At 54.8% G+C, this 26,854-nt stretch overlaps 2 protein-coding genes across 6 annotated transcripts; one reads left to right on the top strand and one right to left on the bottom strand.

The window, feature by feature from the left end:
• The first annotated feature begins 1,845 nt into the window (after positions 1 to 1,845).
• On the top strand, positions 1,846 to 20,126 carry ADGRE5 (adhesion G protein-coupled receptor E5). Of its 5 annotated transcripts, XM_049877110.1 has the most exons (20): positions 1,846 to 1,953; positions 5,029 to 5,073; positions 5,286 to 5,408; positions 5,932 to 6,087; positions 9,247 to 9,378; positions 10,274 to 10,420; positions 12,188 to 12,334; positions 13,814 to 13,863; positions 13,983 to 14,060; positions 15,094 to 15,271; positions 15,352 to 15,480; positions 15,696 to 15,919; positions 16,497 to 16,676; positions 17,598 to 17,789; positions 18,263 to 18,504; positions 18,606 to 18,672; positions 18,806 to 18,897; positions 19,019 to 19,187; positions 19,275 to 19,370; positions 19,454 to 20,126. In XM_049877110.1, exons 1-20 carry the CDS (start codon positions 1,923 to 1,925, stop codon positions 19,481 to 19,483), a joined length of 2,508 nt encoding a protein of 835 aa, XP_049733067.1. In that variant the 5' UTR covers positions 1,846 to 1,922; the 3' UTR covers positions 19,484 to 20,126. The 5 variants fall into 5 exon arrangements, with proteins under 5 accessions (XP_049733067.1, XP_049733069.1, XP_049733068.1 ...); XM_049877112.1 differs by lacking the exon at positions 12,188 to 12,334; XM_049877111.1 differs by lacking the exon at positions 9,247 to 9,378.
• Positions 20,127 to 20,182: 56 nt separating this feature from the next.
• Positions 20,183 to 25,246, bottom strand: DDX39A (DExD-box helicase 39A). The gene is made up of 10 exons (XM_049877141.1): positions 25,039 to 25,246; positions 24,596 to 24,723; positions 22,766 to 22,858; positions 22,192 to 22,375; positions 21,443 to 21,561; positions 21,026 to 21,157; positions 20,821 to 20,930; positions 20,588 to 20,732; positions 20,354 to 20,501; positions 20,183 to 20,273 (listed from the first exon to the last, which is right to left on the bottom strand). The coding sequence occupies exons 1-10, from the start codon at positions 25,244 to 25,246 to the stop codon at positions 20,257 to 20,259; spliced, it is 1,284 nt and encodes a 427-aa protein (XP_049733098.1). The 3' UTR covers positions 20,183 to 20,256.
• Positions 25,247 to 26,854: the final 1,608 nt, after the last annotated feature.

Consider the following 26,854-nt stretch of genomic DNA (forward strand, 5'->3'; position numbering starts at 1 on the left):
TTCACCTGATCTTACCAGTTTGTCCTCATCCTGCTCTGAGGGGTCAGAGGGCAGGCATTTTAACCCCCATTCAGCAAACAGGGAAGCTGAGTCCCAGGGATTCTAGACCTGCTCCCGCTGCTCCCATCTGCTCCCATCAAGAGGTGTGAGTACAGCTCTCTGGGCAGCGCCTCCCCTCTCCGCTAGCCTTGGACCCCCACCCCCAGCTTCTTTGGGCACCAGTGTCTGACCTACCTGTCTGTGGGGAGGAGATGTCGAACGCTGAGGTTTCCAACTCTCTGGGAAAAAAGTAAAAAATCCTCCTCCCTCCCCATATCTACTCCCCACCCTCAAGGAGAGCTTTTGCTCTCCCTGATCCCCCTAAAGGCCTAGGCAGGAGACAGGTCAAAGGGCAAAAAGGGGTTAATACTGAGTGTGTGTGTGTGTGTGTGTGTGTGTGTGGAGGGGTGCCAGCTATCCCAGGATAATGCTTTTCATTGGTGCGTTTTCCCAGGGCCACACTCCTCCCCCTTTGAACATTGTTGTTAGGTGCTTTTATTCTGACTGATAACAACTCCATGTGACAGAGTAAAACTGTCCCGTAAGGTTTCCTAGGCTGGAGATCTATTGATCTCCAGGTCTTTCTCCCTTGGAGCTGCTTGCTAGGTGAGTTCGAACTACCATCCTTTCAAGTGCTTAAACTTGGCACCACCAAGGCTCCTTCTTTGAACTATTTTTACTGAATATTTTAATATTCATCACATCTGCACCTTGAATCCATTCATTTCAAAAGGCAACTTTATACCAGCATCCTAATTGAAGACCCTTCTCATTGCCCCAAATAGTAGGTAAACTTTAAAAGAAATATTGATGCAATGAAAATCAAACCAGGTATCTGAATTCTTGCTGGGCGTCATCGCCCATGAAGCCTCAATGTCACCGAGGTGTTAAAGACACATTAGTACCTAACAGAGACTTTCTCCTTGGGCTTGTGGCAGGGACTCAGGAGCCCGGCCTCCTACCTATGGATCTGGGCAACTTATTAGTTGTACAAGTTGCCTGTGCCTCAGTTTCCTTACATATAAAATGGGGCTCCTAATCATACCTGCTTTATAGGGTTGTTTGGAGGAGAGAGTTAAAATAGGTAAAGTCTGTGCAGATTAAAGGCTTTATCAAAAATAGTGCTTTTGTTATTATTATTATTAGATGGTTTGAGAGACAAGCCAGTCATATACTTTATTCAAAAAGGAAACAACTATCATGTGATTCTCTGTTGATTACTGCAATACCCAACAGCCCCTGAAATACAGATTTCTCATGGGTGGGGGAAAAGCTGACCCAGAAAGGCCAGCTTAGGAACCAGTAGGGTCCTTGGTGCCTGCCTCAAACCAATGAAGAACCTTTCTCCCTTGCCCCACTCCTCAATTTGGATGTGGCTTCTTTGTGCCTCAGTTTTCTCATCTGGCAAACAAGGGGAGGAGGTGCTTTTAGTTCAGATGGCGACTCAGTCATGTCAAGGGTTTAAGCACAGGGCAGGGGGGCTGGGAGCTGTTTCTGATGTGGTCCCTGCCCAGCCTAAGCCCTCCAGTGCCCACCACACCAAGGAGAAGAGCCAAGTGGGCGTTGGGCTCAGAGAGTTTGCCAGGCACTCAAATGGCGGAACCGCAGGCAGAGGATTTGAAAGCAGGTTGCGCCTCTGTGCCAGGGCTAGGTTCCAGCCCATTGTGTGTGTGTGTGTGTGTGTGTGCGCGCGCGCGCGCACGCACCCTGGAGCTGTGTTTTTACTGCACTTTCCTGTCAGCTTCCAGCTGTCCCACCAGTTCCGGGGAGGGCCCTGGGCCACCTCCCCCTTCATAAAAACCCAGCCTCCCAGCAGGCAGCCACACAGCCGCCCAGCCTTCGGGACACAGGCCGGCCCTGCCCCAGCCGCTTCCCCGCAGACCATGGGAGGCCCACACCTCGGCGCCTTTCTGGGTGAGAACTCCAGGCCCCACCAGGAGGGGCGTGGGACCGGGAGGACCCCTTTGGCTGAGGAAGAACAAGAGGCACCCTGGCAGCTCCAGGGCTGCGGAGGAAGCCACATGCTCAGGCGGACCTGCGGGCACATGGGGAGCGGCCTGGCAGGAACCCCAGGGTGCTCCCAGGAGCCCGCTCCCCTTTTTAGAAGGGTCTTAGAGCTCTCACTGGGGCTCGTTTGGAGGCTAAGAGGGGAAACTGAGGCAAAGGGGAAGGGAAAGGGGGCAAAAAGTAAGTGCTGGGACTCTGCAGGCAGATGATTTTAATATAGGGGTGTGCCGGAAAGCTGGGGATGGGACACCTCCACTGTGGGGTACGCCCAGTCAGTCCCCCGCTGCCTCGGTGGCAGGGCAACTCCAGAGCTCCCCATTCCTGCTCCCCCAAATGTGGCCAGGACTCAGTGGAGGGCTGAGGGGATTTTTCTGCTGGCGCTTTGGACTGGACTTTTCTTGTGACTTCCCCAGCCTCCCTTCCCGCCCCACCCAGGGTGGCTGTAACGGTTATCAGGCAGCCTGTTGCCCGAGCAACCGGGCAACAAAGAAAGTGAAGAAATGGCATCTGGGGCACAGCAGCCCTGCGCTGGGCTGGGGCAGCAGCAGCGTGAGTTCAGTGCCCTGTTAGCTGCTCTGGGCAAGGACAGGAGTCCTGGGGCACACTTAGGGGAGGGAGCAGTAGCCAAGGACAGGTGCTGGGCGCAGGATGTTGCCAAAGCCTGGCCTCCAGGTGCTTCTGAGCTATGTTCAGACCCTGCCTGACTGTCACCGAGGCCAAGTCACTGACTCCCCTGAGCCTCACTTCCCTCATCTGTAAAATTGGCAAGACCAACCTCTACCGTATACACTTGTTTTAAGGTTTAAGTGAGTTAATATACAAGCTATTCCAGGCTCACTATAAGAATTAAGTAAACAGTTTGGTTTTGTTTTTTTTTCACTCTCTCTGGGTAAGACACTGGCAGGCCTGGGCTAGCCTAGGGGGGTCCTTAGCAGAAGGAGCAGAAGGGGGTACTTCTTCACTCCCACCCCACGGTCCCTAAGCAGGTATCTAATTGGGAAAACAGAGGGTGCCTTGCCCACCCCACTCAGGGCTCTGCTGGAAATGCAAAACCAGATGTGCCTGGGAAGGGACAAACTGGCAGCTCCTCTCCCTGCTTCTGTTTGGGCGACTTCCAAAGCCCCCAGAAGGTGAAGGCCTGGCCACAGCATTGGGATGAGGAGTGCAGCCAAGGGCAGGCCAAGGGAACAGGGTATCAAGGAGCCCTCTCCAGGGACTGGGGACCTCCATCCCTCAGTTTCCACCTGCCCCAGCCCCCTATGTTCACCTGATTCTTTCTGAGCCTTCTCTGGGATGCAACCTTCAGTTTCTCCATCTGTAAAATGGACACAAACACAACCCCTACCTCTTAGGTTGTTTCTGAGCATTAAAGGAGCTATCTAGGTCTTTGGGAGCTGGGGACATATCAGCCCAGGTCTCATCCTTCGAGGGAAGGTCATTTTGTGGTGTCCTGTAAAAAGGAAATGGTCCCAGCGGAGGGGGAACTAGCCAAGCCCTGTGGCCAGAGAGCGGAAGAGAGCCAAGCCCTGTGGCCAGAGAGCAGAAGAGAGGGGTCCTGATGGTGTAGGAGGCGCTGGGGGTTGTATGGAGCTGGGGTGTTCCGTGCCTCAGTCTACCCCCACTGGAAGGGGTCTGGATGGGGGTCTCAGCCTTCCACCGGCCAAAGGGGAACCTGAGCTTGGACATAGAGCCTGCCCACAGCCAAGCTCACCACGACCGACCGACCAGAGAATTCCCCAGAGACCACCCCCCCCCCCCCCGCCGCCAGGAGGTGAATTAGGGTGGCTAGCTTGTGAGTCAGCCCTTCCCCTCTGCCCAGGAAGTGACTCACACCCTCCTTCCCGGCCCACCTCGGGTCTCTATGCATTATTGGGGTCGCATGCCTCCAAGCGCTCACAGATTGGCCAAGATAAGATGTCCTCCCCAAGCCACCCCGCACACCCCTGCTGCTGAGGCGCCGGCCTCCTCTCTCTTTCCTTCCCTTCCCCTTCCCAGTTTTATCCACCCCCCTTTCTCTGATTCTTTCTGTCGCTTTCTGTCTGTCTCCCCCTCTCTCTCTGCGTCACTTTGGGTTTATCTATCTCTCGGTGTCTCACTGTCCCATCCGCCCTGTCTCTGTCTTTCTGTATGTAGGTTTCCTATTCCTCTGTCCCTCACTCTGTCTCTGTATCTTTTCCATCTCTCTCCATTGGTTTTCTACCTTCCTCTCTCCCTCCCTTCCTTCACCGCCCCCTTTATTCTCCCCCATCTCTATCCCCTTGTCTGTCTCTCTGATGAACCCTGAATGGCAGGGAGGTCCCACCTCCAAAGTCCCTGGTGGCCTGAGGAGGATTCTCTGAGGACATGCTCTGAGGAAGCAGCAGGGAGGGGCCCCTGTTCTGTGAGAGCCCAGAGAGTGTTTCTGTGGTGGGGGAGCTCGGTGAAATGCCACCAATGCCACCAACAGGTTCGGAGATGGGACATCAGGGCTGACAGATCAAGTGTGTGTGTTGTGGGTGTGATGTGCGTGCTCCTTCCTGTGTGTGCCTTTGAGGGAGGGAGTTTGTGGAACAACCTAGGAGGGGGATCCAAGGGAACACCTGGTCAACCCCTCCTTTATGATAATGGTAAACACTGAAATCACACCAGGCAGCATTCACGCAGCTGTTTCTTACAGTACTCTAGGAAGTGGGCCCCATCATCATCCCCGTTCTACAGAAGGGGAAACGGAGGCACAGAGAATTCAGGAAACCTACCTAAGGTCCAGGATTTGACCTAACTCCAGTCTGTGTTCTGAACCACTGCCCATGCAGCCCACAGGGCAGGGGAGCAGGCAGCTGCAGACTCAGGCCCCTCCACCATCCTGTACTTTCTGACACCCACCTGGAGCCCAAGGAGGGGCAACCCACTCTATCTCCTTGAGCAAGGACAGGGCCCCAGCCTGAAGGGCCAGCAGCCTCCTTCCCTCAAATGTGTCTCCTGAACCCCCTCCCTCTGTTCCAGCACTCTGCCTCTTGCTGATGCTATCAGGAGCCGGATCCCAGACAGGTGAGGGGGTGCACCCAGGGGTGAGTCTGCGGGAGCAATGCTGCCACAGTCCAAGCCTGGGGAGGGGCCCAGATCCCCACCCCACACCCTCAGCCTGGGAGGATAGGGCTCTGTGCTGTCCCCCATCCCCAGTACTCTCTCCTATGGAACCACCCTGTCCACCCAGCCCCCTGTTAGCCCTCACCTTCTGACCATGGTCTTTGTCCCCACAGCTTCTTGTGCCTCTTGGTGTCCCCCAAACTCCACATGTGACAGTGCCACCACCTGTCGCTGTAACCCAGGATTCAGTTCTCCACTTGGGGAGAGCATCATCAGCCCTGCGGAGTCCTGTGACGGTACTGAGGCTTGGGGTGGTGGAAGGGTGCACCCAAGATTGTGGGGCATCACCAGTGCCAGAGGCGGACATGGTGCTGGTTAGGCACCTCAGCTCTTAACCTCAGGACTGTCATCAAAAGCAGAGAAAAGAGACGGGAAAAGCTATTGAGTTGGAAAGATAAGAGGTGTATAAATATGGCTTCCTGGAGAGGAGCTGTACAATCAGGAGTACCACAGCTTGTCCTTCGAGGACTGGGAAGGGGGGTGCGGAGCTTCCTATCCACCCCCCACCTTGGCACTGCCCACCGTGTCCAAATCCAGGGTGCCAGCCAGAAGGCTGAGATGAGCCCGAGCCGATTAAGTGGCCTTTAGGAATGGCTCACTCAAGCCACAGCCGAGGCACAGCAATGCAGCCTGAGTCTTATTCTTCCCAAAAGACATTGATTAAGTGTCAGGCTGTGCTGGGGAGTCAAGTGGGGGTAGGGTGTCTGCCCTGAGGAAACTCACATCTATAGGAGGTGACTTTTCCCGGTTGTGTCCCAGACATCAACGAGTGTGGACCACCCGCGAAAGTGTCCTGTGGAAAATTAGCCGACTGCCAAAACGTGGAGGGGAGTTACTACTGCACATGCGTCCCAGGATACGAGCTTGCTTCTGGGGGGAAAACGTTCAGGAATGAGAGTGAGAACACGTGTCAAGGTAAGAACTCCCACCATCCTCCATTAGCCCCTCCTCCAGAGCTGTTCCTGCAGCCTCCAGGGACAGGAACCTGGCTACATGTGTGTTACTCAGGTGTGAGATGCGACAGGGGTACTATAGGCCTGCCCCACTAGCACAGAAGCAGCTGGTGTGACAGCCACAGGCACAGACCCTGGGACCAGGTGCCTGGGTCCAAATCCTGGCTTTGCCACCTGACAGCTGTGTGTGTGTGACAGTGGCCAGGATACTTACTCATAAAGCATGTTCACATTTGAGATGGGATAATATTGTTGTAATTTTCCGTTTAAAATTTTTTAAAGATAAAAACAAAAGCAGGTTTGCCTTTTGTTAACCGTGTGACCTTGAACAAGTTACTTTGCTTCTCTGTACCTCAGTTTACCCACCTGTAAAAGGGAGCAGACAAGGGTAGCATTGCTGGGAAGGTAAATGAAATCACAAAAGGGCTTCACAGCACCTGGCTCACAGAAAGTGCCTTATCAGTGATGGCTGAAAAAGCCGTCTCCAGGGTGTCTCACAGGAGGCCGAGGTTGAGGCTGCACCCATTTTCCAGGGGGAGCTGGCTAGGTGGGGGAAGGGGCTTCAGGCATCCGCAGGGCAGGTGGGAGTCAGCAGTGGGCAGACAGGAGTCACGACTCACCCAGAGAGAGGGAGTCAGTACAGAGTCCAGATAGCGTGGTGGGGAGCTGAGCGAAGCGGGGAGGGGATCCACATCCCCACTGAGGACTCTGAGGATGGTCCAGCAGACCCTCCCTGTGCAGACAAAGGAGCCCTTGGCCCTGGTCCCAGGCCCTCCCTTCCTCGCACTGTGAGTAGGTGCAGAGCCTCCCTGGTGAGAGAGACGAGGGGACAGGGCAGAGTCTGTGTGCTGGGAATGAGGACGCAGCACTGCTGATCCACATACTGAGCCCTGTGGGTGGACACTGCCCCATACGATGTAGCTGGGCCAGACAACAGAGCCTTCAAGAATTAGGAAAAGGCTCCTCTGCAAAAGGCGGACACAGACGTGTTTGGGGAATAGAGGGTGGGCTGGTTTTCAGCCCCCACTTGTCCCCTCTGCTGAGTACCCTATACAGTGAACAACCTGAGCAACTGCACACGATGGTCATGGACCCCTCTTCATGTGTCCGGGCTGGTGGGGCCTCCCACCCACTGCTTCAAGGCCCCCACATGCAGGGAAAGGGGGTGGTTATTGTTGCCGTGTTAGACAGAGGCTAGAGCTGAGAGGGGCTCAGGCAGAGACATGCATGGGCAGGGGAGAGGTCAGAGAGGGACTACCACGGACCTCAAGACAGGGTGACGGGGAGAGGATCCTGCTGGCTTGGAGCAGAGCCTGTGGACTGCAGACCCGAGCCCTCTCTGTGCTCCACCAGAGCCTCACCCCTCAGGCAGGGGCAGATTAACCAGTAAGCAAGGTACACACCAGGTTACAGTAAGCAAGGTAAGCATGGGCTTAATTGTGCGGAAACCCTGGTGGTGTAGTGGTTAAGGGGTTAAGAGCTATGGCGGCTAACCAAAAGGTCAGCAGTTCAAATGCACCAGGCGCTCCTTGGGAACCTTATGGGGCAGGTCTACTCTGTCCTATAGGGTTGCTATGAGTCAGAATTGACTCAACAGCAATGGTTGCTAACCTGTAGTGCACAATTTCACATCAAAGATGTGGTGAAAAACAGGTGAAATTGTGTACAACAGATTCGTAAGTAAGCACAATTAAGCCTGTGCATACCTTGCTTACTGGGTAATCCAACCACACCCAAGGGCACGTCCACCGTGTCACAGCTCGTGGGGCCTGTGACAGGCATCAGAGCCAGGGCTGCACCCTCTCTCCCCAGACCTTCTCCCTGGCATCAGAGGGCCACTTCCAAACGTTCTAAACACCGCCCTGCCCATCTGACATCTTATTTGCATGAAACAAAAGGTGTAGCTTTCAAAATATTTAACAGCCTCTGCCATGTGGTGCGTTCCAGCGATATATCCATTCTCTTCACCATTGTCCTGACTGACGGGGCGGGACCACCACTCCCATCTGCCCACAGGAGCCTCCCTCTTGGGCATCCTGTGCTCAGCCAAGCCCAGCACACTCTCTGGCCCCCCGGGCTATGACAAACCCGGGGGCATCCTCTGAAAACACAGGAGGTGGGAGATTCAAGGGCAGATCCACTGTCCCCTGGCCAACAGGCCACGTTGGGAGAAGAGCCTGCTGGTACCCCGTTCCCTTTCATGCTCAGCCTATGCCCCATTTCTCTGACCAAGGCTCTGCCCTGACCCTCCCAAATAATTTTGGCTCAGGCACCTGAGTGGCAGCTCTGGAGGATACTGGGCGGGGGGAGTCAATGTGAAACTGACCCCCGCCCCCATCTGGAGAGCTGGGTGAAACAGAGGCTCTGTCAAGGCCAGACAGCAGAGAGGATGTCTTCAGCACCATTTCCCGGGCTGAGTCTCTCCCAGAATGTCAACCAGATGTGTGGGGGCCAGACCACTCGGGACAAAAGATGAGGCTGAGCCCCACTGATGGGAGGCGAGAGTGAGATGTGGATTCTCCACTCAGACGTGGCTTTCACCTACCCCCTTCCTGTCAAGTCCACAGGGTGCCTCTGTGGGAATCAGGAAGGGGCACCTTCTTGGCCCCAGGGCTGCCCACGCTGGCCTGGTGCCCTTGTGCGGGGGCAGTCTGCCTGCATCGTCTTGGCTCGGGTATGAGCCACGGTCTTTCTCCTGGGAGCTGCAGTTTCAGAGCTGGCGTGGATGAGAACATGCTGGCCAGCTAGGGTTGCCGGAATTGCAAAGAGAGCTCCGCCACAGAGCAGCTGCCCTGAGGAATCAGGCCAAAGGTCACCAAGGGAGCAAAGAGTCTGCTGGGGGAAACAGCATTTCCAGCCTCATTCCCAGGAAAGCCCACCCTGGCATTGCTTCATCTCCTCAGGCTAGGACACAGAAGGCCAGGATCCCCCTACCCCACTGGGGGCTAAAGCATCTGGGCCACCACACTTCCCACAGATGCCTCCGTGTGAATCAGAAAAGGCCCGCTTGTGGGGAGGAGACGGCCTTACAGATGCTTCTGCTCTGGGAAACACACCTGTCTGCAGCCCTGAAGGCTGCCCATGGCTGCAGGTCTCCCCCATCCTCTCCTTCCCCTTGCAGACGTGGACGAGTGTCGGCAGAACCGCAGACTCTGTAAAAGCCAAGGCATCTGCATCAACACACCGGGCAGCTACACCTGCCAGTGCCCTCTCGGCTTTGAGTTCAAACCAGGAGACCCGAAGCAGTGCACAGGTAGAGCCCCCGGAAGACGTGTGTGAGGCTGGACTGGAACCTGGGTGTCTTAGTTATCCAGTGATACTGTAACAGAAATATCACAAGCACGGCTTCAAACCCAGAAATTCAGAGCGCCAACTCTAGAAGAAGGCTTTCTCTCTCTGTCGGCTGTGGAGGAAGGTCCTTGTCTCTTCAGCTTCTTCTTCCTGGTCCTTGGAGATCTCCATGTGGGTTGGCATCTATCTTCCCCATCTCTCTTCTTTTGCTTGATTGTTTAATCTCCTTTATATGAAAACAGGAGGAGCCTTAGTGGTGCAGTAGGTAAAGCACTCGGCTGCTAACCACCAGCCGCTCTGTGGAAGAAAAATATAGCAGCTTGCTTTTGTAAAGATTTACAGCCTTGGAAACTACATGGGACAGTTCTCTTGAGATTTATAGGCCTTGCCCAAGGACTTACCTCAACAGAAGGTCCTAGCACAGGGCAGGGGCCTTCTGGAACTGGGGTTGCCCTGCAGAGCCCTCTGCCTCTAACAGTACCCCCAAACTTTCCTCACCTGTCTCATGCATACAAAGTAAAGTGCCACTACCGGTTCTGAGAAAGGTAACCTTGGCCGCAGGAGAGAGCTCTGAGTAAGGAAATCCAGCTCCCATGACTCAGTTTCACTCCTGGCTTTTTCAGTTTCACTGCTCATAAACTGGGTATGGGGTCCACGGTCCCTGCTGCAATCATCTTGTATGGAGGTTACCATAAGGTGCTTTGGGATTAAAGTTGAAGGTCACCAGGTGGCAGCACTTTCAATAATGGTGGGGTCCTGGGCTCTGAACTGTAGGAAGATGGGGAAGTAGGTGTGGTGAGTCAAGGGGAGGCCTGAGCCAGGCTGGGCAGGGCCTGATCTTCTGCCTTTGTCCCCAGACGTTAATGAATGTTCCTTGAAGCAAAACCCGTGCCACAACACCACCCACTGCCTCAACACCGTGGGTGGCTATAAATGCCGTTGCAGACCTGGCTGGAAGCCGATACCTGGGTCACCCGATGGCCCTAACAACACCATTTGTGAAGGTACGGAGCTAGATCCCTCATCCTGGAGACCCTCAGTCAAAACATCTGATCACAGATTCTAGGGCACCCACACCAACCAAGCAGAATGAGTGCTGGGGTTCCCTGCTGGGCCAGGCCTCAACCCCTTTGAGACTAGGTATGAAAAAATATGGAGGATGCCAGGGAAGGAGCTGGGTATCCAGGGGAGGTTCCCTGGGGACCCCAAGACAGCAGCTAATTATTGACTGTGATGAAGGTCTTTCAGTAGTGTCTCACATGTACCTTGTAAGGGCTCATTCACTTCGTGTCAGGCCTGTCCACGCTCCCATGATCCCCACCGCATCCACCACTCAGGGTTGTGCCATCACCAGGTGGCATCACCTCATGGGGGGATGAGTAGACTAATACGAGGAAGAAAGGGGTGAGGCACTCAGAAGAGAGAGGAACTGACCTGGGCTGGGACAGGGCCTGACCCTCTTCTTGTGTCCCCAGACATGAACAGGTGCAGCTCCGGACAGCATGGGTGCCACAGCTCCACCCGCTACATCTGCAGTCAGGAAATATAAGCGCCACTGCCACCGAGGCTTGACGCCTGTCTTAGTTATCTAGTGCTGCTATAACAGCAATACCACAGGGGTGGCTTTAACAAACAAAAGTTTATTTTCTCACAGTTCAGAAGGCAAGAAGTCCAAATTCAGAGCGCCGGCTCTAGAAGAAGGCTTTCTCTCTCTTTGGGCTCTGGAAGAATCTCCTTGTCTCTTCAGCTTGTGCTTCCCAGTTCCTTGGAGATCTCCACATGACTTGGCATCTCTCTTCCCCGTCTCTCCTTCTTTGCTTGCCTATTTAATCTCCTTTATATCTTAAAAGGAGGAGCCGTGGTGGTGCAGTGGTTAAAGAGCTTGGCTGATAACCAAAAGGTCGGTGGTTTAAACCCATCAGCCACTGTGTGGGAGAAAGATGTGGCAGCCTGCTCTCGTAAAGGTTTACAGCCTTAGAAACCCCATGGGGCAGTTCTACTCTGATCTATAGGGTCCCTTTGAGTTGGAATCAAGGCCACAGCAATATGTTATATCTGAAAAGAGACTGACTCCAGACACACCCTACACTACTACTGTCTCATTAACATAACAAAGATAAACATTCCTAAATGGGATTATCAGGGGCATAGATGTTAGGATTTACAACACAGATTTCGGGGAGACACAATTCAGTCCATAACTGGGTATGGATGGAGGCAGGTCGCACAGCCCAAGGAGGCAGGAGAAGATTCTCAGGTTCCTATAACATCAAGGTCCTGCCGGGGCCCTGCCCAAGGACTTGCCTCACCAGAAGGTCCCAGGACAGGACAGAGGCCTCTGGAACTGGGGTTGCCCTTCAGAGCCCCCTGCCCCTGAGAACACCCCCCAGACCTTCCTCATCTGTTTCATGCAAGCAAAGTAGAGAGAGGTGCCACTTCTGGTTCTCCCCAGTCAGAGCAGGGCTGGGGAGAGAACAGGAGAGAGTCCTTAGTCAGGAAGTCCAGCTCCCATGAATCAGTTTCCCACCTGGCTTTTTCAGTTTTACTACCCATAAACTGGGTCTGGGGACTGTGGTCCCTGCTATACTCATCTTGTGTGGAAGCCACAATAAGGTGCTTTGGGACTGAAGTTGAAGGTCACCAGGTGGCAGCACTTTCAATAATGGTGGGGTCCTGGGCTCTGAACTGTAGGAAGATGGGGAAGTAGGTGTGGTGAGTCAAGGGGAGGCCTGAGCCAGGCTGGGCAGGGCCTGATCTGCCTTTGTCCCCAGACGTGAATGAATGTTCCTTGAAGCAAAACCCGTGCCACGACACCACCCACTGCCTCAACACCGTGGGTGGCTATAAATGCCGTTGCAGACCTGGCTGGAAGCCGATACCTGGGTCACCCAATGGCCCTAACAACACCATTTGTGAAGGTACGGAGCTAGATCCCTCATCCTGGAGACCCTCAGTCAAAACATCTGATCACAGATTCTAGGGCACCCACACCAACCAAGCAGAATGAGTGCTGGGGTTCCCTGCTGGGCCAGGCCTCAACCCCTTTGAGACTAGGTATGAAAAAATATGGAGGATGCCTGGGAAGGAGCTGGGTATCCAGGGGAGGTTCCCTGGGGACCCCAAGACAGCAGCTAATTATTGACTGTGATGAAGGTCTTTCAGTAGTGTCTCACATGTACCTTGTAAGGGCTCATTCACTTCGTGTCAGGCCTGTCCACGCTCCCATGATCCCCACCGCATCCACCACTCAGGGTTGTGCCATCACCAGGTGGCATCACCTCATGGGGGGATGAGTAGACTAATACGAGGAAGAAAGGGGTGAGGCACTCAGAAGAGAGAGGAACTGACCTGGGCTGGGACAGGGCCTGACCCTCTTCTTGTGTCCCCAGACATGAACAGGTGCAGCTCCGGACAGCATGGGTGCCACAGCTCCACCCGCTACATCTGCAGTCAGGAAATATAAGCGCCACTGCCACCGAGGCTTGACGCCTGTCTTAGTTATCTAGTGCTGCTATAACAGCAATACCACAGGGGTGGCTTTAACAAACAGAAATTTATTTCCTCACAGTTTAGGAGGGTAGAAGTCTGAATTCAGGGTGCTGGCTCTAGGGGAAGGCTTTCTCTCTCTGTCAGCTCTGGAGGAAGGTCCTTGTCTCTTCACTTTCTGCTTTCTAGTTCCTTGGAGATCTCCGTGTGTCTTGGCCATGGCGGTGTCAAACCAGTTAGTTCTGGTTCAAACCTCTGCTGAGAATCTGAATTTCTAACAAGTTCCCTGCGGAGAATTTGCATTTCTAACTAGTGCACAGGAAGTTATACATAAGAATCACCTGGGGATCTTGTTTCAATGTAGATTCTGATTCAGTATATCTGGAGTACAAATGCAAATTCTACATTTTAACAAGATCCCCAGGTGATTCTTATGTATAACTTCCTGTGCACTAGTTAGAAATGCAAGTTCTCAGCAGGGAACTTGTTAGAAATGGTTCAAACTAGACCCAGCAAATTTGAAGCCCTGGTCTTAGCATCTACCTTACCCCATCTGTCCTCTGCTGACTTGTTTTAATCTCTTTTTTATCTCAAAAAAGATTAACTCAAGACGTACCCTATACAAATCCTGCTTCATTAACATAACAAAGACAATCCATTCTCAAATGCGATTGTAACCAAGGGCAGGGATAGGTGTTAGGATTTACAACACCTATTTTGGGGAACACAGTTCAATCCATAACAACGCCCAAACCTGGGTTCCAGGATAACCAAATGACCACCAAGTGTAAAGGTACCTGGCCTGACCTGATCCCAGACCCCCCCAACACACACACACACACACACACACACACACACACACACACACACACATACTCTCCCACCCAGTGAATTGTGTTTTGTCCCCACAGAGATGCACTTCCCCTCCTGGACCCGGCCCTCTGAAGTCAACAGCAGCCAGGTAAGTGGCTGGAGCCGGGCCCAGGAAGCAGAAAATCCCTCCGCACAACTTCTGCCCCTTTGCCCTTCCTCCCCGCCCCTCCACTGGGCTCTCTGACCCCCTTGGCTTCCTCTCCCCAGAGCCTCTCCCGCTTCTTTGACAAAGTTCAGGATCTGGACAGAGACTTCAAGCCAGACTTGGCCAAGAGGACTATCCAAGTAAGGGCGAGAACTGGGGGGACCCCAGGACAGTCTGGGGGTGGCTGGGGGATGCTTCAGTGTGGGTGGAGACCGCCCTCAGCCCAAGCAGGGGTCTTTGATCAAAGACAAATGTGTCTATATGCACAATATACACACAGCACATATATCCCCATTACACAAACACAGACATGCATACCCACCTGGACATGCGTGTGCATGCATGCGCATGCACACATACACACACGAGTAGCATAATGGAAACAGAGCAGAGTAGTTAAGAACACCATCTCTGGGGTTCGGCTGCAAGGGTTCAAATCCCGGTGCTGCCACTTCATGCTGTGTGACCTTAGGCAAATGATTCCCCCTCTCTGGGCCTCAGTTCCTCATCTGTAACACAGACATGAAAATGGTGCATAGCGTGGGTGTAAAGGTTTTAGTGAACCAACAGGAGAATAGGACAGAAGAACAGACCCTGGCACGAAGCAAGCTTTATATATATGTATTAGCATAGGTACTAAGCCCAGTGATGTCCAATAGAAATAAGTGAGCCACTTATGTAAATTTAATTTTCTAGTGGTCATGTTTTAAAAAGTAAAAATAAACAAGAAAAATTAATTTTAAGACCTCATTTAACCCAATATATCCTAAATATGAACATTTCAACATGTAACCAATATAAAAAAAAATTATTGTGATATTTTACATTCTTCATTTTGGATTAAGTCTTTGAAATCTGATGTGTATTTTACAATTGGAGCCCATCTCCATTTGGACCAGCCACATTTCAAGTGCTTAAAAGCCACAGGGAGCAACCATACTGGACAGCACCTGGCGTGCAGCTTATAAAGGTTACTTTCTGTTGCATGTACGGGCACACAGGCCTGATCCCCTTACTTGTTTTCTGGTTACTGCAATGTCTCGATGATTCCCCTGTGTTGGAAACCTGGGGATTTTCCAATCTGTCCCCTGGTGGGGAGTGAGATCAGGGTCCTTTGGGACCAGTGACTCAGGGTCCAGTGACCCAGCAGCTCTGTAACCCATCACCCCCCAGAAACTCATTATGTACTTGGATGAGCTGCTGGAGGCTCCCGGCGACCTGGAGGACCTGAACCCTTCTACTCAGCACCACATCGCCACAAACCTGCTCTTGGGCCTCGAACAAGTCCTGAGAACCCTGGCCCAGGCCTTGCCTGAACCCTCCTTCACCTACCGTTCCCCTTCAAAAACAGGTGAGGCCTCGTCCTCCCCTGGCTTAGCCCCAGGCCCCATCCTGCTCTCAGTGCCTTAGTCACAGCCCTTCTCCCCTCAGAGCTCTCCCTGATGATCCAGAAGCAGGAGAAGGACGGGAACAGGAGCGTTATTGTGGGCCAGAGCCATGCTCGGATGCAGCTCAAATGGGCTGTGGCAGCTCAAGACAAGGACTCCGGTGATGGCCATGGTAAGGAGAGGTAGCCATGGGACAGGGAAGGGGGCCTCTGGGGAGAAGGCCAGGGTGAGACCCAGAATATGTACTAACTGGGCACTGACCCATTTCATGGGACTCCAGGCATCAGAGTAGGGCTGGCTGAGCCTGGATTCTACCCATTAGGACAGAGGAGGGTGTGTGGGGAGTAGGGAGGGCAGGAGGAGGCAGTGAGTCTGTCTGTTCCCCAGGCCACACTGTGGTGGGCATCCTCTCTAGCCCGAACATGAAGAGATTGCTGGCCAACGCCTCCTTGGATATGGAGCCCTCGAAGAAAGCTAAGCTGGAAGAGACCCATGAAAACCCGGTCCACGGGGCCCAGCTCAAAGTCCTCTCAGCTGTCAACTCCGTGTTTCTGAGCAACACAAACACAGAGAAGCTCGACTCTCCTGTCACCTTTGCCTTCTCCCATCTCGTGAGTCCTCGGGCTGGGAGCAGGGTCAACCCTCCTGCTCACCCCATAGCCAAGGCCCCAGTGGCCCCTCTGCAGCCTTCATTTCCCCACTTCCTCCCAGACTGCCCCTCGCCCACTCTACTCCTTCCTCAAACATACCTCAGGGCCTTTGCACCTGCTATTCCATCTGCCTGGGACACTCTTCTTCCGCTACATGTCTCCGTCCCTTATCTGTTTCCAGTCCTTGTTCAAATGTCGCCTTCACATCGAGACCTTCCCTGGCCTCCTTATTTAAAATGACAACCTGTAATCACTTGCTACACTTCCCCTACACCTTCACTTTTCATAGCACTTTTCCTCTCCTTTTACCACAGGTTCTAGTTTCTTTCTTTTTCATCCATCTCCTCCCCAGGATGTCAGCCCCTAGAGGGCAGAGATTTTTGTCTATTCCGTTCACTCCTGTGCCCCAGGGCGGGCCAACAGTAGGTATTACGTAAATACTTGTCAAGGAAAAGCAGCCCTCCCAAGCCCAGTCTCCCAGCTCAGGACCCACGGGTGGGCGCTGGCCAACCTCTCTGACTGCCCCACCCACCCACAGCCGGAGACGCCTGGGCCACGGCAGGAGCTGATCTGTGCCTTCTGGAAGGGTGACAACGACAGGGGTGGGCACTGGGCCACCACAGGCTGCTGGAAGCTAGGCAGCGAGAATGGCAGCACCACCTGCCAGTGCAGCCACCTCAGCAGCTTTGCCATCCTCATGGCCCACTACAATGTGGAGGTGAGCAGCCCAGGCACCGCCTTTAGAGAGTGACAGAGAAGGTGAGAAGGTCGGTGCAGGGGAGACAGCCATCTGGTTCTCAGTGGGCTCATGCAACTGCTTGTTCAAATATGTCTGTATGGTTGGACAGTTCAGGTGGCCCCATGCCTCATTCCCCTCCCTGGGGCTCCCTTGTTATTCTGTGTTGTTGAGTTGATTCTGATTCATGGTCACCCTATAGAACACAGTAGAACTGCTCCATAGGGTTTTCTAAGCTGCAGTCTTTACCAGAGAAGATTGCCAGGTCTTTTCTCCCTTGCCGAAGTCCATTGTGCTAACAGGGCTTCCTAGGACCCAACGCCTAAACTGAGCAGCCTGGCACTGCAGGGTCCAGCTCTGGCAGGGCCCCTCTGATGTCCCCCACACACCAGCTGTTACGTATGTGGTCTCAGCGGGACCCACCATATGCCCGGCCAGGGTGGATAACTGGGTCTGGCCAGGCAGAGTAGAGGAAGCTGGTGGTCCAGGCCAAAGGCCCAGCAAGTGCAGAGGTGCGGAGCTTGTGAGCTGATAGTTGTGGCCAGGTGTAGGATGGGCAGGAGATGAGGTCAGGGAGTGGGCCTGTCTGAGTTTCAGAAAAGAGGGAAGCAGTAGTGGAGGCTGCCCTGGGGACCTTTGCCAGAGCAGTCAGGTGGACAGTAGGCGGGAGGCCGGCCACAGTAGTGGGGGCAGGAAACCTTCCAAAGAGAACTAGGAATCCCTGCCATTCCCGTGGGAGGGTTTATTTCGGAAGAGAGAGGCAGGCTTGTTTAGATGTTGAAGGCGAGCTGGTTGATCAGAGTCCCGCAGGATGGGTTCCAGGCGGGTCTGGGTGGTGGATCCGTGAGGGCAGAAAGGCCTCATGGCCCGGATTGAATCCTGCCCACCATGTCCTGCCTCTAGGACCCGAAGCTGGCCTTGATCACCAAGGTGGGGCTGGCTTTGTCGCTGGTCTGCCTGCTGTTGTGCATCCTCACCTTCCTGCTGGTGCGGCCCATCCAGAGCTCGCGCACCACGGTGCACCTGCATCTCTGCATATGCCTCTTCGTGGGCTCCGCTATCTTCCTGGCCGGCGTTGAGAACGAGGGCGGCCAGGTAAGGCTCCGCCCCCTGGGGGCCCGGCCTTCATCTGAGCGCTTGGGCAGCGAAGCCCCGGAGGCTGTAGCCCGGCCGGGCCCCGAGACTCAGTCCCGGAGACCGGCCCTAAGGTCTGCGGCCCCGCCCCTCCCCGAGGTCCGGCCCCGCCGACTCTAGCTTTATGGGCGCAAAACTTTGTCCCGGATACTCTCACGTCCAAGGCGCAGGGTGGCGGGGCTGTCCAAGAGCTTGGACCCGCCCACCCGAGCTCGGGCCCCGCCTACCCACCTGGCCGCGGCCCCCTCCACTCGCGTCTTGGCCCCGCCTGCCCGTGTGATCTGTCGGGAGGGGATCTAGTAGAGCGTGGCCCCGCCTCCACCCTCCGGGTCCCGCCCACCCAGAAGACTCTAGCGGAGACTGGCTCTGGCAGCGCGTAGCCCCGCCCACATCCGGCCCCGCCCCGCGCTGACGTCCCCCACTCCACCCCGCAGGTGGGGCTGCGCTGCCGCCTGGTGGCAGGACTGCTGCACTACTTCTTCCTGGCCGTCTTCTGCTGGATGAGCCTCGAGGGCGTGGAGCTCTACTTTCTCGTGGTGCGCGTGTTCCAGGGCCAGGGTCTGAGCACGCGCTGGCTCTGCCTCATCGGCTATGGCACGCCTGGCGTCATCGTCGGCGTCTCGGCGGCTGTCTCGGCGGCGGCTCTCAACAGCCAGGGCTACGGCCGTATCTCCTAGTAAGTGTGGCAGGCCTGGGGCATGGGTGGCCCACACCCCTCCGGATGGCTCCAGCCTGGCGTTCCGGAGGCGTTGATCGGGCCCCTCTCCTCTCACACAGCTGCTGGTTGGACCTGGCCCATGGCTTCCTCTGGAGCTTCCTGGGACCAGTGACCTTCATCGTTCTGGTAACTACCCTCCCCACACACCCACTCAAAGCCCGAGAGAGCCGGCCCCTCACTGTACCCTTGCTGGACCAACCCCGCCTCCCTGTGATTTCCTGGGGCGTGCCCTAATCGGAGTTCCATGCATCCTCCCCAGTGCAATGCTGTCATCTTCGTGATTACTGTCTGGAAGCTCACTCAGAAGTTTTCTGAAATCAACCCAGACATGAAGAAATTAAAGAAGGCGAGGTGAGAGAAGGAGCTGTAGCAGAGGGAGAGCTGGAGGGGAGGGGGGGCTAGGGTGAGAGGGGGAGGCAGGAGGCCTGGCCTCGCCCACTGCAGCTGGCCCACCCTGCCCTCCCCTCCCCAGGGTGCTGACCATCACCGCAGTGGCCCAGCTCTTTGTGTTGGGCTGCACCTGGGTCTTCGGCCTGTTCCTCTTCAGCCCACGTAGCTGGGTCCTGTCCTACATCTTCTCCATCCTCAACTGCCTGCAGGGTTTCTTCCTCTTCCTCCTGCACTGCCTGCTCCACAAGAAGGTGTGGCGCCCTGGGCCAGGCTGGGGTGGAGGGCAAAGGGTGAGGCCTGGGCCACTCCTCCCCTAACCTGACACCTGGGCCACACAGGTGAGGGAGGAGTACTGGAAGTGGGCCTGCCTGGTCACTAGGAACAAGTACTCGGAGTTCACTTCATCCACGTCTGCCACCAGCCACCAAACTCGGGTAGGGGCTGTGCCTGGGCAGGGGTGTGGGAATTGGGGATGCCCAGTTGCCAGCTGAGGCCTCACTGGCTCCCTCCCCTCCAGGCCTTCAGGCCATCGGAATCCGGCATGTGAAGGCAGGTTCTGGACAGGCCAGCAGCAGCCACGGCAGCTTTCGCACATGCTGAAGACCCACCCCTCCTCTCTGCCCCCTCGGCCCTCCCACCTCTGCTGCAGTGCACCAAGGAGAGGGGCAACAGCTGTGGTCTGACACTAAATCCCAGAACACCAGCCAGGACAGGTGGACCCGCTTCCAGCTGCTTCTCTCTGCTCCAGCCTGGTGGCCCCAGCTGCATCCCAGAGTGGGGACATGAGCTGGCCCAGAGCTCCAGCCTGAGTACAAGTCTTGGGGACAGACTCAGGATTGCTGCCCCCAACCTGCACTTTCCCCTCATCTATCTTTGCTACAGAGCAGAGAAGCCAGGTGCTGGGGTCCAACTTCCCTCACAAACTAAGACTGATGTTAGGGGCGGGAAAGGGCAGGCCCCAGGCCCCCAGCTCCGCCACCTGAAACTCACGGTACGGAGGCCCAACTGCCTGGGGCAGAAGGTTCTGTTTTGGAGGTTCTGTAATGTCTTTTTTATCTGTATAAATTTTTCAATGTTGATACTTAAAGGTCACCCTGATACAGAAGAATGACGCATTGCTCACCGGCCCCCAGGGCCAACAAAATGCTGGTAACGGCTGAGGAAACAGCAGGTGGGAGTCAGGCTTCCATAATAAAAATTTATTCTCACACAAATCTACAACTTTAACACAGTAAAAAGAGGCCCGTTGTCGCTGAGGGAGAAGAGACCAGAAGGCAACAGGTGGGAAGGCAGGGGCGGCTCATCCTGGTGGGCGCTGGGTTACCGGCTCTGTTCAACTGGAAGACACAGGGAAGACCCAGTGAGGACAAGGAGGGACCCGCCACTCCAGCCCCCTGCCCCCGGCCCACCCACTTACTGTATGTGGAAATATCAATTTCTTCTGGAAGCTCTGCCACATTCACTTCAAACCGGTCCTGGACGTCGTTGAGGATCTTGGCATCGTTCTCGTCAGACACAAAAGTGATGGCAAGGCCTTTGGTGCCAAAGCGACCTGCACGGGCCACCTGCAAGAGGACAGGAGGAGGGGTCAGTTCTCGGCCCTGGCTCGGTAGAAGGATCTAAGGGAGGTTGCTCCCTGCGGGCCGCTCACCCGGTGGAGGTAGGTGTCTGAGTCCTCTGGCATGTCGTAGTTGAAGACGATGTTGACTCGCTCAATGTCCATCCCTCGGCCGAACAGATTGGTGGCCACGAGGATGCGCCGCTGGAAATCCTTGAACTGCTGATATCGTGACAAGCTAGGGTGCAAGGGGACAAAGCGGAGGCGTCAGGGGCCAAGTCTCTGGGTAGGCTCCCTTCGAGGGCTGTCCCAGCCTGCACACTCACCGTTCCTCCTGGGCCATGCCCCGGTGGATGGCAATAGCTGGGAAGTTCTGCTCCACGAGGAGCTGGGCCAGGGCCATGCAGCGCTGCACCGACTTCACAAAGATCACCACCTGTGAGGGAGCGGCAGTCAGGCCAGAGTCCCACAGCCAGGTGGCAACACAGCCTCCTGAAGCCCCAGAGCCCCAGGATTCCATGGCAGTGTCACCTGGTTAAACTCCAGCACATCCAGGAGATCGAAGAGTTTGCGGTTCTTCTCGCTGTCCTTGAGCTTGACATAGTACTGCTGCAGTCCATGCAGCGTGAGCTTGGTCTCATCATCCACAAACACCTCCATGGGCTGTGGAGGGCAGAGGCAGGGAGGGTGAGTAGGGCTTACTTCTAGGCCTATTACCTGCCCAAGAAACCTTCCAAAGGATCTCCTGTATCCTGACCTCAGTAAAAATTTCTCTACCAAAAGCCTAATTTAAGCTCTGATTCAACTAAGGGGAGAGAAGGATGCCTCAACCTGGCCTCCCAGCATCCCATGTGCCTTGAGAGCAGTGGCACCCCAGGCCCCTGGGGAGGCCACAGTGGCCATGCTGAGCCTTGGCCCAGCGGGTAGGTGGGCTCTCGGCCTACTCACATCCTGCATGAACTTCCTGCAGACAGGCCGGATCTCCTTGTTCAGGGTAGCACTGAACATCATGCACTGCTTCTCATGGGGTGTCAGGCGGAAGATTTCCTGCACGTCCCGCCGCATGTCTGGGGGGAGGGGCAGGAAACAGATGGGCATCAGCGCCTGCCAGGCCACGGCTCCCACCCGAGACCAGGCCCAGACCCCTCCCAACCTGAGCCAGGGAGCTGCTGGCACCGTGATGAGGGCAGGTGGTGTGAGATGGGACCAAGTGGAGAGAGGGGTGAGTCCCGAGGTGCCTGAGGGGCTGGACTCGGGCCGAGCACAGGCGAGGGAGGAGCTGCGGTCCACTTACACGCGGCCAGCGCGGAGCAGCCGTGCCAGTGCGCCTCGTGCCACGCTTCAGGGAGGGGAGCCTGAGGCAGAGACAGCCACTGGGGTGAGAGCTGCAGCTGACCCCAACACGAGCCCTGTCTCCCAATGGCCCTGTCGGGACTCACTGAGGGCAGGGGGCCTAGAACAAATGCCACAGGCTGCTAGGTGACAGCACTCCTGGGGTCAACATGTACATGTGCCTGCGGTCCCGTTCAGCTTGGGGTCAGGAAGGAGCAAAACCAGATCTTTCCCTAAAATCGTCTGAGGGAGACCTGTGTGCTGGCCACCCACGACCCTACTTTGGCCTACTGTCAGGGCCCCAGGCAGCTGGCTCTGCACCCAGGGAGGGCTGCGGGCAGGGCACAACCACGGCGGGCACTCACCCAGCTGCTCCAGCATCTTGTCACACTCGTCCAGCACGAAGTGCTTCACATTCTTCAGGTTGAGGCTCCTGTTCCGCACAAGCGCCAGGATGCGGCCCGGGGTCCCCACCACAACATGTGGACAATTCTTCTTCAGCACTTCTTCATCCTTCTTGATGGAGAGGCCACCGAAGAACACTGACACCTGCGAGGACACGGAGAAGTTGCTTTTGCCCACCTGGCATAAAGGCTCGGCACCCCACCCTCTGTGCTGACACCCAGCCCATGGCCCTGCCAGCACAGGCCTGCAACCCCCAAGGATGCCCATCACCACCCCCATGCCTGAGAACAAGCCAGACCTGCAGGGACACAAGCCTGAGAGCCTGGCCAGCGCCCCTGAAAAGCAGCCCCAGGGCTGGGGCAGCAAAGGCCTTGGGGGCCATGCATAATTCATCAGGCTTTTAAGGAGCATAAACTACCGCAAACCTCAGAGGCAGCTGCTGCAGCCAAGCTTAGTAAACGCTGGCTGAGCCACAGCTGAGGCCAGCACACTGCAGAAGACCACTGGGCACTGGGCCCAGCCCAAGGGGCTCACCTTCACATTAGGCATGTACTTGGAGAAGCGCTCATATTCCTTGCTGATCTGGAAGGCCAGCTCCCGAGTATGGCACATGACCAGGACTGTCACCTGTCGGGTGGGAGAAGAGGGGTCCTTAAGCCAAGGTCCTAACCCTTCCCAGGGCCCAAAGCCCATGCCAGTGTGCTCTTCCCTTCCCAACTGACAATATTCAAGCCTAACCCCACGCTGGACCTCCCACTGTTCCCCACACCTAGGCCATTAGCATGCCCAGTCCCATGCTTCCACCTCCTCATGGCCCTTCACCCTCTCCTAGCTACTGAGGCCTATCTCCCGCCAAGAAGGCAGGGAGCTCCTGATGGGCACCCCTACCCACACATGCAATAAGGTCAATGAGGCCCAGCCTAGCCCAGGTGGCCTGCGCTAATGGAGCTCCACTCAGTACACACCCGCCTTTATGAAAACAATCTAAGAGTGCACACATCATTTAATATAAGTGATCTCCTTATGTAGAAAAACTATGGATACTTTTTTTGGTTTATTGATATTTTCTGATTTTATTACAATACTACATTTAATCTTATAAGCCCACAAAACTAATGCGGGACAACAGAATACCATGCAATGATAAAAGAACAACGATGAATCTGGAAAACATCTCATGACCTGGATGAATTTGGAAGGCATTATGCTAAGTGAAATTAGTTGCAAAAGAACAAATATTGCACGAGACCACTATTACGAGATCTCAAGAAAAAGTTTAAACGCAGAAGAAAATATTCTTTGATGGTTATGAGTAGGGAGGGGAACTCACCAACTAGACAGTAGACAAGAATTATCTTACACGAAGTGAAGGACAAGACATGATACAGGGGAAGTCAGCACAACTGGACTGAACCAAAAGCTAAGAAGTTTCCCGAACACAACCAAACACTTCAAGAGACAGTATAGCAAAGGTGGAGGTCTGGAGACCATGGCTTGAGGGGACACCTAGGTCAACTGGCATAACCAAGTTTACTAAGAAAATGTTCTGCATCCCACTTTGATGAGTGGTGTCTGGGGTCTTAAAAGCTAATGAGTGGCCATCTAAAATGCATCAATTGATCCCAACCCACCTGGAGCAAAGGAGAGTTAAGGACACCAAAGATACAAGGAAAATATTAGCCCAAGAGACAAAAAGGGCCACGTAAACCAGAGATTCCATCAGCCTGAGACCAGAAGAACTAGATGGTACTCAGCAACTACCAACGACCACCTTGACAGGGAACACATTAAAGAGTCCCTGATGGAGCACAAGAAAAGTGGGATGCAGAACTGAAATTCTAGCAAAAAGACCAGACTTAATGGTTTGACAGAGACTGGAGGAAGCCCAGAAGACATAGCCCCCAAACTCTCCGTTTAGCCCAGAAATAAAACCATTCTTGAAGCCAATTTTTCAGAGAAAGATTAGACTAGACTATGAGACATAATTTGATACTACTGAAGAGTGTGCTTCTTAGTTCAAGAGGATACACAAGACGAAATGGGCAGCTCCTGTCCAGAGGTGAGAGGAGAAGGAAGAAAGCAATAGGAGTTGGTTGAATGGACATGGGAAATCCAGAGTGAAAAGGAGGAATGTGTTGTCACATTACATGGACAGCAACTATGGTCACATATGAATGTGCATATGAGTTTTTGTATGAGAAACTAACTTGGCCTATAAAACTTTCATCAAAAGCACAATTAAAAAAAAGAATGTGAAGACAGAAATGTTTAAGAAGAGATGAAAAAGGAACAGGAAGCAGTGTGCTGCAGGGAAAGGGGGCCCTCTGCTCAGCGGATTGGGCTGGGAGGGGAGGTCACCCATACCTGTCCATTGACGGGCTCGATCTGCTGCAGGGTGGCCAGCACGAAAACCGCTGTCTTGCCCATTCCAGACTTGGCTTGGCACAGGACGTCCATCCCCAGGATGGCTTGGGGGATACACTCGTGCTGGACTGTGGGAGGAAAAGGATTTGAGCGGCCAGATGCTGGGTGCCCCCTCTGTGCAGGCTCCTCACGGGCTGGCCAAGAGGCCCTGGTGAGGGCAAGGAGAGGAGGCCAGGGCCTATCATGTCACAAACAACTGTGGGTCTGGGGTATCTGTCTGGTAAAGCAGAGTACCACGCTGCAAAGGGCAGCTACTGGACACCTCTGAGCCACAGACCCTGCCTAAGCACCACCAACCCCACCAGGAAGGCACATGTTCCCATCTACGGGCAGAGCTGGTCTTGGTGAGGGTCCTGGCAGGGCGAGAAGACAGGGAGGCATACCCTCAGATGGGTGCTCAAAGCCACAGTCCACAATGGCCCTCAGTAGCTCTGGCTTTAGCAGAAAGTCCCGGAAGCCAGAGCTGTGAATGGAAACGTAGGAACCCTTGACATCTTTCTTGGATGGAGCTGGAGTGCTCTCTGGAGGCGCCTGGGGCTCTTCATCTTCCTCGTAATCCAGAAGCTCGTTTTCCACATCCTGTTCTGCCATAGTGCTGAGAACAGAGCAGAGGAGGGCAGAGGGCAGTGACCCAGATGCTTGCAGGAAAACTTGCCGGGCAAGGTGGACAGGTCCCAAGGCGGTATGACACTGCTGGCCAGTCTTGAAAGCAAGCATGGAAGCCCACCCAGCCGAGACTACTCGATGCCATCCTGACTCTTTTCGTCACCTCCACATTGAATCATCGGCGGGTCCCGCAAGCTCCAACCATGAGCTGCCTCCAACTGCATCCCGTCTCCCCATCTGCACCCCCACCACCCTGGTCGAAGCCACCTCACCTTGCCTCGACCCCCTGCCCTTCCACCACACCTGCCCCTCGTAAAACACATACCATCAAGGTCCCTGGGTGGTACAAATGGTTTGTACTAGACTACCAACTGAAAGGCTGGCGGTTCAAACCCACTCAGGGGTGCCACAGAAGAAAGGCCTAGAAATCTGCTTCTATAAAGATGATACCCAAGAAAACCCTACGGAGCAGTTCTACTCTCTAACACATGGGGTCGCCATGAGTCAAAAGCCAGCCCAATGGCAGCTAAAACACACACCAGGTGGTCACACCCACATACACTTACAAAGACCCTCAAAGGCTTCCCAGTGCTCTCAGAGTGAGCCCCAATTTCCACCCCTCCTTGTGGGGCCCTGCCCCCCTCATCCAGCACCACTCCCCTCATACCAGGCCAGCTTTGTTTCTTAGGCTAGAGGAGCCCCAGGTCCTCGCAAGAATGCTCCATTTCAGCTCTAAAGTGCCCTCCTCAGACCCCCAGCCTAAAGCTGCCCTTGCCCACCACTCTCCATGTGCCCTGCTGGGCTGCGTAGTACAGGATCCCAGAGACCTAGAGATGGGGTCACGGCCCTAAGGAAAGCTGCTGCAATGCTGGAGGAGGGCGTTTGTTAGGGAGTGGTGTCTGCGCCGCTCAGCTTCTCCCGCTATTTGTGGTTGGCACAGGGGAATAATTAAGTGCTCTCAGGAAAAGGCCTCCCGTTGGGCCCAGGGCCAATAAAAATAAAGCCAAGGCAGTAAATGGAATTAATACGAAGCTCATTCACCTCCTCACTTTATTTAGTCCAACACGTACAGAGCACAGGGTGCAGCTGTGCCACCCGGGATCCAAACCTGAGGACAGCCTGAGGACAGTCTCCCTCCACCCTCCCGCCCCAGCCCAGCCTCCAGCCCAACGGGGGCAGAGGTGCAGAAGCAGTGCTTCTTCCCGAGCCTGAGTGCTGTGCCCTGGGCCCCATTTCTGGTCCTCCTCTCTCTCTCTCTCTCTGTGACTTCATCCAGTACCCCGCCCCCCTCCCCGCTTAAACATCTCTGTGCTGCCCCTCCCAAGCCTGTGTCTCTGGAGGCAACCTCTCCCCTGACCTCCAGACTCCTTTCCACAGCTGCCTTCTCCACATCTCCCCTTGAACTCAAAATGCCTAGAATGAAAACTGTTTCTCCCCACAGCCAGCTCTCCCCATCTCATAAGCGGCAATTCCATTCTCTCAGTGCCTGCCTCTTCTTGCTCATCCTCCATGTCCCATTCACCAGCAAACCCTGCCAGGTCGATCAGCCACCTCACCCTGCTACCACACTGGCCATCACCTCCTTTTTTAATT

This window comes from Elephas maximus, chromosome 3, assembly GCF_024166365.1.
Source record: "Elephas maximus indicus isolate mEleMax1 chromosome 3, mEleMax1 primary haplotype, whole genome shotgun sequence".
Lineage (NCBI taxonomy): Eukaryota > Metazoa > Chordata > Mammalia > Proboscidea > Elephantidae > Elephas > Elephas maximus.

What these genes read in the sequence shown, in the direction of transcription:
- ADGRE5 (XM_049877110.1), top strand. Translation starts at nt 1,923, where the DNA reads ATGGGAGGCCCACACCTCGGCGCCTTTCTGG. An exon ending in GGCTACGGCCGTATCTCCTA is followed by an intron (nt 18,505 to 18,605) that starts GTAAGTGTGGCA and finishes CCTCTCACACAG; the next exon opens with CTGCTGGTTGGACCTGGCCC. An exon ending in AAGAAATTAAAGAAGGCGAG is followed by an intron (nt 18,898 to 19,018) that starts GTGAGAGAAGGA and finishes TCCCCTCCCCAG; the next exon opens with GGTGCTGACCATCACCGCAG.
- DDX39A (XM_049877141.1), bottom strand. Translation starts at nt 25,246, where the DNA reads ATGGCAGAACAGGATGTGGAAAACGAGCTTCTGGATTACGAGGAAGAT. An exon ending in AGTACATGCCTAATGTGAAG is followed by an intron (nt 22,376 to 22,765) that starts GTGAGCCCCTTG and finishes GTGTCCTCGCAG; the next exon opens with GTGTCAGTGTTCTTCGGTGG. An exon ending in ATGTGCTGGAGTTTAACCAG is followed by an intron (nt 20,931 to 21,025) that starts GTGACACTGCCA and finishes GCTCCCTCACAG; the next exon opens with GTGGTGATCTTTGTGAAGTC.